This window comes from Aptenodytes patagonicus, chromosome 12 (assembly GCF_965638725.1).
Source record: "Aptenodytes patagonicus chromosome 12, bAptPat1.pri.cur, whole genome shotgun sequence".
Lineage (NCBI taxonomy): Eukaryota > Metazoa > Chordata > Aves > Sphenisciformes > Spheniscidae > Aptenodytes > Aptenodytes patagonicus.
Window position 1 is genome coordinate 12,222,060 of NC_134960.1, and position 12,360 is coordinate 12,234,419.

The 12,360-nt window shown below is 49.2% G+C and overlaps 1 protein-coding gene across 2 annotated transcripts in view; it reads right to left on the reverse strand.

The window, feature by feature from the left end:
• The window catches only part of SH3PXD2B (SH3 and PX domains 2B), a 79,129-nt gene that overhangs the window by 56,331 nt on the left and 10,438 nt on the right, over window positions 1-12,360 (reverse strand). For both annotated transcript variants that reach the window (XM_076349731.1, XM_076349730.1), the window contains exon 2: window positions 9,684-9,764. In XM_076349731.1, the coding sequence (XP_076205846.1) occupies window positions 9,684-9,764 (81 nt within the window). The remainder of the gene's footprint in view (window positions 1-9,683; window positions 9,765-12,360) is intronic.

Consider the following 12,360-nt stretch of genomic DNA (forward strand, 5'->3'; position numbering starts at 1 on the left):
TGATCAGCAAGCTGAGCTTGCTGAGCTGAGGAAAATGGGAGCACAAGGAATTCTCCGTAAGGTGCACAACAGCACCTTGTGTATTAAAAAGTACCTGGTTTGGCTAATTTAATATGGTATCAGCACTGAAAAATGAAATTCGAATGAAAGCTTTTTCTTGCCCAAACCCTAAATATTCTATCAAAGGCAGTATTAAAACAATAAATTCACCAACCTTAGTTACACCTCCCAAACCTAATCTCCAAGATCTAATTTCCATGCTGCCAGGTAAAGACAGCCATAAACATAATTTATAATTCACTACTCAGTGACTCACCCCTACTGCAAAGGCCTCAAGATATGGTACCAATAAGGCAGAATGGCTCAGGGAGGTGGAATTAAGACAGGGAAAATGCTGGCTCTCCTCAAGCCACCAGATCACAAAGAACAACATTTTTCCACATAGGTTATTGCTCACATTGCAATCCTAGATAACACCAGAATATAAAAGTTACCATAAAACAGGGTGTAGAGCAGCACCCCGCAGCCTTGGCATGTGTGGGAGCCATGAGGCGATAGGAAGATGAGCAGAAGGGGTGCCATGCATCCAGCAGCACTGCAACACCCCTGTGGCGGTACAGAAGCAAAGCCTCAGCCACTGGCAGGAAAACCACAGAGTCACTTGTGGCACCACAGAGGGGACGGGCTGGCTGCCGGAGCCCTACAGCATCCACCCGCTGCCACCACGTCACATTTTCCCCTCTCCATTTTCTGGTTAACGAGGTCCCACTCCCCGCTGCCAGCCGGCTGGAAGGCATGAATCACAGAGGAAGGGCAGATCCTGCACACCCATCCTTCTCTCCCCGCAAGGTCTCCCCTAGTCCAGCCGATGGAGCAGCCTCGCTGCAGCTGGCACAGACCTGCCTTCCTCGTCCCTCCCACAGGATGCCTGCCACATACCCAGGAAAAGTCTGTGCTGGATCCCAGTGATGGGAATGAGAAGCCAGACAAGCCTCAGGGCAGAGAACATACAGAAGGGGAAAAAAACATCCAAGGAAAGTAAGAGGAAAGGAGCATCACTTCTCGGATGGAGCAGAGCGCTGGGAAGGAAGAGCAAGCGGTTAAATTCTTCACTTGTCCCCAGGCCCACCGAGACCCCAGGGAGATCATTGCAGAGGTCCACACCTCACTTTGCAAGGGGACTCCAAGACTGCAAGACGTCCTTCACCAAAAGCACTTTCAACAGCCAGTGCATGAGTGGCAATTTACAGCACTGTGGTAGACCTGCAACAGCCTGATGTAATTGAATGAAAGGCACAGAAAAGAAGTGAGAAATGAAGACCACAGAAAAACATGTCATCCCTTCAGCTTTATCACCTCCCTCTGCAAGGGCAGGACAAGCCCAGAACCACCATCTCCCTCTGTCTCTCCCAGCTCTTATTTCCATCTCCCACTCACCATAAAACTGCACAGAAGCTTCCACTTCTTAGATGCCCACGATATGTATGTCGTACATGCTACAGTCTGTGCTGTATCATACGGATTTAGCAATATAAACAGGTCCCGGCCATTTTACTAAAAAGTCAGCACTCTGAGATACAGAATCCTTTGCACTGATTTACTGCTATCCATCCTCAGCTCCTCCCCAGGCAGCATCAGTCAGCTTGAAACTGGTTCGTTTCAGATCCAGGGCTGCTGCCACATGATCTAAATTGCAGGTCTTTCCACCAGAAAACTGAGCTGTGTTAGATTGATTAAGAGCACGGCGGAGACGCTGGGGCTCACATCAGCCCAAACCCATGCAAAGCTCATCAAAACCCCCGGCCACAACAGGCTCCAGGCAAGCACCTGCAGCGGGGCCGTGGGCACCTCCCCAGGGACCGACCCCATGGGCAGCGGGCAGGAGAGGGGCCACCAGTGAGCTCCTGCCCTCCTGGGGATCCTGCTCAGCCCTCCCAGGAACAGGGCAGCTGAATTTCCAGGGCATTTTCATTAAGTAGCTGGGGAGTGGAAGGGCATTAGCTCACCCCTGAGACAGGGAAAGGGGTATAACCCCTCGCCTCGCGTTACAGGACAACTTTTAAACACCACAATACCGAAAGCCTCACCAAATAAAACCACACTGGATTGTCAGCAAGAGAGGTTTCGCCGTCCCCGAGGAGGTGAAACTTCTAACCTCCCCATCTTTCTGTCGCCCCCCTCCACAGGTTACACTCAGCACAGGCTCCCCTCCAGATCGCACCCACCAAGTGATGCTTCACATGGGACGTACTTCCCCCAGGGCTGGGAAGCAAAGGCCGTGAACGCTGTCTCCTCCAGCTGCTCTGCCAAGTTTCCAGAGGGAAGGAGACCAGGGGGTGCCAACAAGGATGAATGAGCAGAGCACGGGCTCAGGAGCTGGCCCTCCTTCATGATGGGGCCACCACAGCAGCACCAGGCGATGAGCCTGAGAACAAGGCGGCACCATCTGATCGGAGCAGGTGGAAGTGAGAGCCAGGAGATGAGCAGGAGCCCTCAGGGCTCACAGCAAACCAGCAAGAAGCAAAATTGCTCCGGAAGCAAGAGGGAGGATTGCAGAAACCTGCCGAGGGTGCAGACACAGCCTGCAGAGCTGCACGCTTGGAGCAAAAGTAAAGGGCAAACCCTGGCCATCAGCTTGGAATAAACCAAAAATCATCGAGTGCTGTTCCCAGCAGCTGCTCGAGAAAGGCTTTAGCTACGAGAATTGAAAATTATTTCCACTGCAGACATGCGCTGCCCAGTGCCGCTGCGCTCGCCCCAGGTGTACACTGGCCCTGGGAACTTTCATCCAACACCGACTCTCAGGGAGGATGGGCTACCGTTTCCTAGAGGCAGGCACGGCTTTCAGCAGCTCGCAGCCCTGCTCGGCTGCCAGGCACAGAACACAGCAGCTAGTCAGTGTGCCAGCTAGAGCCAATTATAACTCCACTGACCTGCCTTGGCGCTAGCACGCACGGGAATGCACTGGCTCCCGGCTGCCAAATGCTGGAATGCTATAAATGGGAGACATTTGGAGAGAGAAAAAAATAAGGAGCCAACTTTTAACTAGGCTGAAGTGCATTGGACTATACATGTTCTTTGTGGAGGGAGAGAGGAGGAGAATGATGAAGACCTTTGATGAACTGCTGGAAAAATACCGGCTGTTTCTTCTACAGACAGAGGTAGCCCTTATTTAATGGAAAGTGTTTCTTCTTCTCTCACGTTTGATTATGGCAATTCACTATTTCTATAGTTCTGCATATCGTGCTTAAGCTCATGGCTCTCAGTGCAGTCTGGGCACAGAGGGAAAAATAGTTGCTGATGCTTTGTAGCAGGAACCTCACCGTAGGAAGCTGTGGGTTTTTTCTTGTCCTTGGTCACGCAAGGGCCTGTCTTTCATGATCCAGCTGTCTAAAAGTGAGATCCTGGTGATTTATTTTTGTGACGGGGTGAAACCACGAAGTACATTGCACACGCAACTGCGCAGAATTTTGCTGAACTCCATAAACCCCGGAGAAAAAAAGAAATTCCCAAAGTGTTGAAATAAGATTCCTGTTACGAAATAGCTATCGAAAGAGCCCTGTTTACAATCCCTGGACACAAAAAGACATCCATCTCCTGCAGCTGCAGCACGGCTGAGCTGCCTTAGGGCTTTTTCATCAAAGAGGCTACCAGGACCAGGCACGACCCAGAAGAGGGGTGAAATGCAAGCAGTGCCTCGGCTTGCGTTCCTACCTGAAGGAGCCTTGTGTTGTTTGGGACACATTACTCAGCACGCCTGCCCCTTGCTTTCCACATCTGGAGAATTAAGATAACACTTACTTCACCTTTGTGAACTGTGTGCCCTGCCAGGAGCCCAGCTTAAAGAGCGGAGGAGGAGGAGGAGGAGTGCAGGCGGAGGAAGGTGAGCACGGGGCTCGCAGTACTAGAAGCAACACACGAGGCTCATTTTAATTTTTCAAGAATCCAACTGCCTGAAACAGGCTGATGAGAACAATTCTTCTCTGTGTGCCAGCTAGTGTCTTCTGAGCCCGTTTTAATGTAGTGTTTTATTTAAAAACAGTCTGAATTACTAAGATACTGACTTTTCCCCTCTCCCCATCTTTGCCTGGCAGCTGCACGTACACAACAGGTGAAGAACCCCCTCCAGAAGGGCTAATGTCTTCCACATCGAGATGACATGCACAGACCATTGCCTTTTGCCAATTTTCTCATAAAAGTAGGCACCGCTTCAACAGCTTATTTTTTTTTGTGTTACACACAAAGCTGTTGGCCTCAGGGCTGCAGGACTCTCTCCAAGATGACATTGCTCCAGGTGGGTCAAAGCTGAAAGTTTCCAGCTAAGAACCTGAAGGATTTGTTAAACATATGGACAAACAAGAGGACTGGGAAACACACTCGATGCACATGCAGAAAGGAGTGGGGGAGAGAGCCAGAGCCATTTTTAAGGTTGCTTAAAATTCTCGATTTTTCTGTCTCTGAATCGTGCAGCAAGCACACTTACTCCAGCCTACATCACGTCTCCATCCCTTGGCTCAGAATTAATCCTCTGTGCAGAGGAGCAGCCACACAGCATCACCCTCTCCTGCAGCCTTCAGCTGGGACAAGGACTGAAGGAAAGGTTTCTGACTGCAAGGGGAAAAGCCCTGAGGTAACCTGTCCCCAGGGAGGGCACCCCTGAATGAAAACTTGATTTTTAAGGGCTTGCAGATGCCTGCCAGAAGATAAGCTACTCCTTCGGTGGTAAGAAGGCAGGACACGGCATGAACAGCAATGCCTGCTCCAAGGGGGAGGTTTGAGACCGGGCTCCATCACAGCTTGCAAGCAGCTCACTTTGTGGCCAATGGGATCCACTCCCAACTGCAGAGACACAAGTCTTGCTGTCCAGGACGCAAAACAAGACAGGACTGAAAAAAGCCAGGCAAAGACTCCTAGCCGAGGAGAAGGTGGCTGCAGCCAAAAGGCAGAGGAGGCCAAGGACATGGAGCGGGGCTCCTGCCCGGGGAAAGCACGGGGGTCTGGTAATAGCAGGAAAGGTGTAAAAAGGTCGGGTTTGGGTGTAAGGACGTTTTAGGAGCGTAGCGACACAACAATGGCTCTTGGTCACATGAAGACTTGAAACAACTACCATCGTGGCTGATGAGCTCATAATTACAGAGTGGGGAAAAAATGTTTCTTTTTGGGGGTTTCCATAAAAAACACAAAATACAAGCCAGAATCTGTTCTCTAACCAACAGTGTCGCTCCTTACAGCCAATGGTTTCAAGAGGATCCTTCCAAGAGACGAGTCAACCTCCTTCTGAGTGATACATCCAACATGATGCATCTGACGTGATCCAACGGAACCCTGCAGTCACTGCATGGCTCTTCCCCCACCAGCGGGGCTGGAAGCATCTCCCAGGCATGCAAGACCCCGATCCTCTATCTCCATCCACCAGAGACAGCCACTCACATATCTGATTACCAACTTCCATGCCAGCTAACATTCCCAGCATACCTGCCAGCCCCAATTAGTGTCCAGAATACAACTGGCATCCTTGCAAGCATCAATCTTACTGCCTTTATTTCTTAGGAACAGCATCCATCTGCTCCCAATAGCTCACATCTGGCATACTGAGTGTTATGAAAGAGCCTCAATCCTATGCGAAGGAAATTATTCCTCCAGCCAAGAGATTCACGCAGAACTGAGTTTAGTATTTGTAGTTACAAATTTACTACAAATCATACAGTTACCTGAGGTTTCAAACTTTAGAAACAATTTCATCTAGGGTTTGTTTTTCTATCCCTAAAAAGTTGCTCTTCTGTAAATTGCCGTGTGACGGAAAACATTTATGGAGAAAGCAAGGAGGAGAGGTGGTAGGAACCTGAGCACAGAGGATCTACACAGCAAAAACGCTCCTGAGCACTGCCCAGGTTGCTGACGGTTTCCTCCTGCAATGAGTAGTGTATAGGAGGTGGAGGTATTCCTCGGCTTAAGCATTCCCTTCCCAATTTCACCATCTAGCATGGTACACCGAGCCTTCCTGTGATGACCCCAGAGCAGGAAAGGGCATGACCCGCATGCTTCCCAAGGGATGAGGGACCCCACTTCATCTGCTCAAAACGCTGGACCGGGACCAGGAAGAAGCAGCCTGTGCCTCGTGCTGGGACACACGAGCTGAATTCTAGAACGAGCATCAGTCACCAGCCCTTACAGAGGAGGTGACAATCTCCTGCGTGACAGGGGATGGCCCATGGTGTGGTCAACAGAATAAAAACAGGTAATTAGGCAGACAAAGGAAGTCTTGCCACCCTTGGAAGAGAAAAGCAGGGTGGTGTTGGAAAGGCTGCTACAGCGCTGAGCTGTAAACCTGGACTTTTGCAGAAGAGGGCCAGCCTCTGGTGTCAATGGCAGCCAAAGGGAAGAGCTCTGGAAGTTCACAGTATTCAGACAAAACCTTGAACCGCTCTCAGCTGGTAACAGCACAGCCTGTGGCATTACTGCAACCAGCAAGGTGGCTTTCAACATTCCCCATTCCAGTACGGGCAACGCGGCTGGCCTGATATCTCTGCATCCAGACAGAGGCAGAGACCAGCACTGGGCAAACTCCAGGCTTCACCCCTGTTTTGGCTGAGCTGGTGGTTTGTGTTTTGTGTCATTCCTGCCTGGCTGGGGAGGGAAGGACACTTTGCCCTCCGGTTGCAGTGGGAGCAGGCTAGCTGGTGAGGCTGTCAGTAGTAAGCGTGCATGTGTTTTACTTGGCCCTACTCCTAAAATAATTGTTTGGCCACAATGGAAGGTGACAAGCGATTCAGCTGTGGCCCCACAGATAATATCAGGAGAAAACCCCCAACCACTCACACGACCGTGCTTGGGCTGATCTAAACTGCAGCATCACATCAGTCCGGGGGTCAGCCCCCACCAGCCCTCACTCCTGCCCCAAGAAGTTCTTCTGCTCTCTCCTTGGACCAAATGGCTTTCTTGTCCTCCTGCTTGGGCTTAGCAGGAGGGTCACTGACAGCAAAAGAGGGCGCACCAACCTTCACCCCAACGTGGCCAGAGCTGCTATTGAAAAAACAAAACCCTGCTCAGCTTCTGGCAGGAGCATGGAAAGTGCAGCCAGAATCATTGGGAACATAGGTATTAAATTAACAAATATCTCTACTCAAAACTCAAACATGCATGTACTGTGATTGCTCAAGGACATAAGTATGAATAAATTTGGATGGATTTTCACCGGATAACATGAAAGACAGACTCTTGACACAGGGATCACCTGCAACTCAAGTTTCCAATTCTTCCTCCAACGCATCAAAAAGATCACCAGAACCGGACCCGGGAAAAATATTTTTCCCTCTTACTACGTTTTCAGAAGCAGCCGAACCATTTTAGCCAATCAGTGATTGTGTGGGGTTTTTTGTTTGTTTTTTTTTAATAACTGGCGGCATGAATAATTTCCAGCATGGAAAATTTCTGCCTAAAGAGCTAAAATTGGCATAGAATCATCCAACAGTCATATAATAAAGGCCTCCAGCAATGGCAACAGTCAGTGCTACCAAGCCTACCTAGAGCATTTTTTTCCACTGTGCTAAGAGGATCTGTTTCACTCCTTGCCTTTCAATCCAAACTGCACCACAAGTTTAAAATAAGGACACCAGGAAGCATGTGCGATAAGGGGGAAGGAAGGGAAAAACCACAATTTCATTCATTCTTTCAAGAGAGCCAAAAAGGAGTGGTTACTTTTTTTTTTTTTTTTTTTTTTTAAGAAAAAGCTGCAGGGAACAGGGAAGCGGGGAGATGTTTGCTTTAAACTTTCCCATCTGCACCATGATAGAGATATATATATACACACAAAAAAAAAAATATAAAGCACCTCTGCCTCTAAAGGTGCTCCAGGGTGTTTTGCAGAGCCAGTTTGAGTCTCTGGCTCCAGACAGCCTCCAGTGACGACGCTTTCCATCTAGGAGTGTGCACAGCTCCAGCCAAGATGGAAGGGGAGGAAGAGAGCAAGGACGGCCACTATTTCCCTACATGTCCTTCCCCACAAGGAACAAGGCAGCCCAGGGAAACAGCACAGCTGGAGGCACCGGTTTATTACATATAAACCCCAAAAGACTGTGCCCCCGTTGCAGCAACGACAGCATGAGCTTGGCCACCACCTTGGAGCACCAGCGAAAACGAGATGCTGCGGAGAAGGAAGCACTGAGCTCCATTTCCTTCCAGCCCTGGCTGCTGCCCAACAGCTGTTCCCTGTTTATTTACTTTAATATTTCCTTGGTTACACAAGCAGCTGCACGCAGCTTAACCCCTGCCTGCACCAGCAGCCGCCCATGCCACCCTACTTTACCTTGCCCAGCACGATGCTGTGGGACAGCAGCATGGGGCAGGGTAAGGACACTCAGGGTCTTGCCAAAGCCGGGCTCTTGCTGGCTGGCCAGGGCTTACTCAACGTGGTCACCCTCATGGCCATGTCCACAGCTCTGCAGAAGGTGCCTCATCGGGCAGGGGACAGGGCACCATTGACGTGAGCAACCATCTCGCACAATCCCATGCTTCGCAGGCTGACCTGAAGCCAGCTAACCAGCTGAACCTGGGAAAGCCATCTGGATTCCCATGGGCTTGCTTCGCTGGGCAGGCCTAGATGTGCTGTAATTTTAGCAGCGTATTTGTGTCTGGATGCAGTGATTTCAGGAAAGGCATCCTCATTCCCGGGCAAGCACAGTACCCTTTCAAATAAAGCATACAGCAATGCTCAACTGCACGTGAGTGGGTCGCTGGAGGCAGAGGGTGCCCAGCTCCTCTCCCAGTCCTGCGCACAGGCCAGGAGGGACATGCCAGTGACTCTTCTGGCAGCTGTTGCCAGTCCATAGATCACTTCATGCATTTTCCTTTCTCATCTGCACAGAGCCTGTTCCAGCAGCTCAGTTTGTGTTTTGGCTCATAAAGCTCAGCCAGACCCCTTGGCTCATCTCCACCAAGGAGGGGGTGGAAAACACCCTTTGCCTGCTCGCCTAGAACACCGGCTTCAGTTTTGTGCAACCCAGCCTGTCCCAATTGCCTTTCCAGCCTCCTCCCTCCCTCCCAGCTCCATTTTCTTCCTGGCTCCCCGCTGCACCAGGAGGTAATTGCTAAAGCAGCTGCTGTCAGCTGCCCTCCAGGCTGGCAGGGCACCGCACCGGGCAGCGGGCATTTCCCCAGTGCCTGCTCCCCAAAACACCAGCCAGTGGGATGCGGACCCAGGGAATTAGCGCTTTTCAGCAGCAGCCCCATTTTGCTGTGATAGCAGCTGGGAAAGGCATGGTATTAGCTCCACAGGAATAGAATTTGGGCCTAACTTTAATAAAATCCCCCCCCCCCCCAAAGCAAACAAAAAAACCCCAACAAAAACCCCACCACTTGCACAGATTTGTGTTGCAGGAATTCAAACACACCTATGCAGCCCTTCGTGCATTTAGTCCAGACAGCAGAACTTTAACACTGGGACATGCAAAAGCCCCAGCGTGTCCCCACCGATGCACAAGAGGCACTGGAGCGAAGAGTCCAGCTTTTGAGCTTGCCGCCTTCTTGCTTTTTTCAAGGATTTGCATTTAAGGTTCCTCAGATCAAACCATTTTCTGGTAGATTACAAAAGGCATGCTTAGCATGAGGCTGAAACCACGCTTCTCAGCTGACCACAGTTTTCGACCCTCTGAAGTCAAAAACCTAAGAATTGGCAAAATGCTTACCTGCAGGTCAAAGAACTTGCTGTACCGTCGGTATATGACTTCTGTGGACCCATTGGACCAGGTGACTTTGATAATGTACACCTGTAGGAAACAGAGGAAGAAATCAGAGAGGAGTGACCCAATAACCCGCACCACAACCCAAACACTGCTAAAGCTGCCAACGCAGTCCCCACGGCTAGGCATCAATAAGGGAATTTCATGGGACCACTTAAAGTAATTTCAGCAATACTAGAAAATATGTAAGATTAAATCATTAAGCTCCACTGCTGCAACTTAACTGTCTACTAAATGCTTATTGATAGTCATGAACTAAGACAGCTCCCTATCCCTAAATAGGGGCATACATCAAATGTGAAAGGGCACTTCTATGTAAAAACACAGTTAATATCTCCCCAGACACAGACGCATTACGAGCTAATAACTATGCCTTGGCCATCCCATCTATGGCTGCAGCATCAAGTTTGATGTCAAGATCCCAAAGCTGCAGCCCGCAGTGTGCTGCACCACACACCACCGCCAGCCTGGGTCCCGGTGCTGGGGCTTGCAAGAACTCAAACCCACAAGGTTCGAAACGCCGTCTGTTCTTCCATAAGCAGCTCTGAGGTTTCATTTACTTAAAATTGCTGGGATGCACATTACGCTTAAAATGCTACACAATCAATCCTAGTAATTGCAGGTTATTCACAGACCATATGACCAGGCTTCTACTGGTGATAAATGCAAAAAATACCCAACCCAGTTTTTTTATTCTTCTATGAAAGACAACAAGCAAATAACAGAACTGGGCAATTACTTAACTAATGTCCTTGCTTGTTGCTCGCAGAAACCAAAGATGACCCTTGACGAGATGCCAGCGTAACACTCAAGTGATGCAAACCTCAGCCTTCACTAATTGATAACAGATTGACTAAGCAGAACAAGGGCATGTTCATTGTTTCTTCTAACTCTCATGTCCTGCTTATTTCCACCACAAATTCAAGTATCGATTCACTGAAGCAGGGACAAAACATTCAGAAGCTCAGATGAACAGACCTGCTAGAACTCCAGTTAACATAATGAAGCATGAAGGCTCTTAGGATGCTGATGTTTTGGTAGTTAAAACAAAATCCCTTAAGAGTTTCACAAGGTTTCCCACAGAGACACACATTTTTCCAGATGCTGGAATGTGACCAACATCCCAGCCCAATATTCAAACTCAAACACCAGGAGACTCAAACGGATAGCACAACGCTAAATTATTTGAGCTCAAACCTACTCAAATGCTGTACTAAAAGTCTAATCGAAAGGTCACTCTGCTGCTCAGAGGGCTGATGCAGCATGACCTATCAAGGTGAGGAGACTCCTGAAGAACCACAAACTCTTCCCAGATGGGAAGAGTTTCCATCCCCTTTGGAATCACTTCCAAATTAAGATGGGAAAAGAGGCAGCAAGATGAAGCAAGTTCTTACTGCTAAAATAAAGAACTTTAGTACTTTCAACCCAGCAATTCAATGACCACTTTTCTTAAACCAGATGATCAGCCCAAACACAGCTGTGACTGCTTTGCTGACTTGCAGTGAGCTGGCTGGGTGTCACAGGCACGACCACCCTCTCCCAGACAAAATCCAAATTTGCTTGGCGTCGCCCCACAGGCCTTATTCAGCTAACCACAATCCTCTCCTTTCATTCACAAATTCTTTTTTTGAGCTGAAGGACCTGCGCTTTCTGCATATTAACACAAGGAAGACAGAGGGCTCCTGCAAGACAGCATCTGTAGCAGTTGTGGAGACCTGGATGGACGATGATTTGCTACAAGGGAGGCCCAGACACTGTGCTTACTTATCACCAAACATGGCTTGACAAGTACTCTGCATTGGGTCAGGCACAATACCCATTCAAGAACATGCTTCTAGACCTCAACAACTTGGCTGACCCCAGGTTGCAGTGAAAACTGGTAAAGTTGCATGACATGGCCTCTGAAGTATCTGACAGCATCCGTACAGTCACCACCATACCATCAGCAAACTAAGCGTTAACCTGATGCTAAGAAAGCGTCCAAGCTGCCTTTACCCTCACCCCAGGACTTGCCAGCAGGCCAGCATGAGCTCATTTTGGTTGGAAGCTCAGCTGATATCCCAGCTTTCTTACCCGTCTACAGCACTTTACCGGGTTATATCACTGCTGGCTGCCTGCCTGGAGAAAGCCTTCCACTGGCTCAGGAGGAAAAGCCAACTTTTCTTCATTGTTTATTCCTATCCTGCCTTTATTTGGAGTCAACAGCTTATTAGACTGGGATTTTAATCAGGATGTGGATTTGCTCAAGCCAAAATGAATTCAAAGCTCTTAAGGATAATAAAGCCATGAGATTTGAAGGCACACCATGCTTTATTATACCCTTTGCAATTGAGGGAAGGAGCATTTCTCTCAACCGATGAGCTCATTCCTATTTTGCTGAAATGCAGATCTCCCTCGAGTCTGGATAACAGCTTCTTGCACATCGCGTTTGAACAGCAGAAAGGTCTCTGGGGGTATCTCCTCACCTACTTGTGGAAAGCAGAAAAGATGGGAAAGCCCACAGGAACGGGAGCTCCTCAGTATCTATAAAAACACTGTCTCAGTAAAGCTGGCTTCCTCACTCCTTGTGAATATCCCTCGTCCTTCACTCTGACGGCCCCCATCCCACCGGGGTATTCTGTTG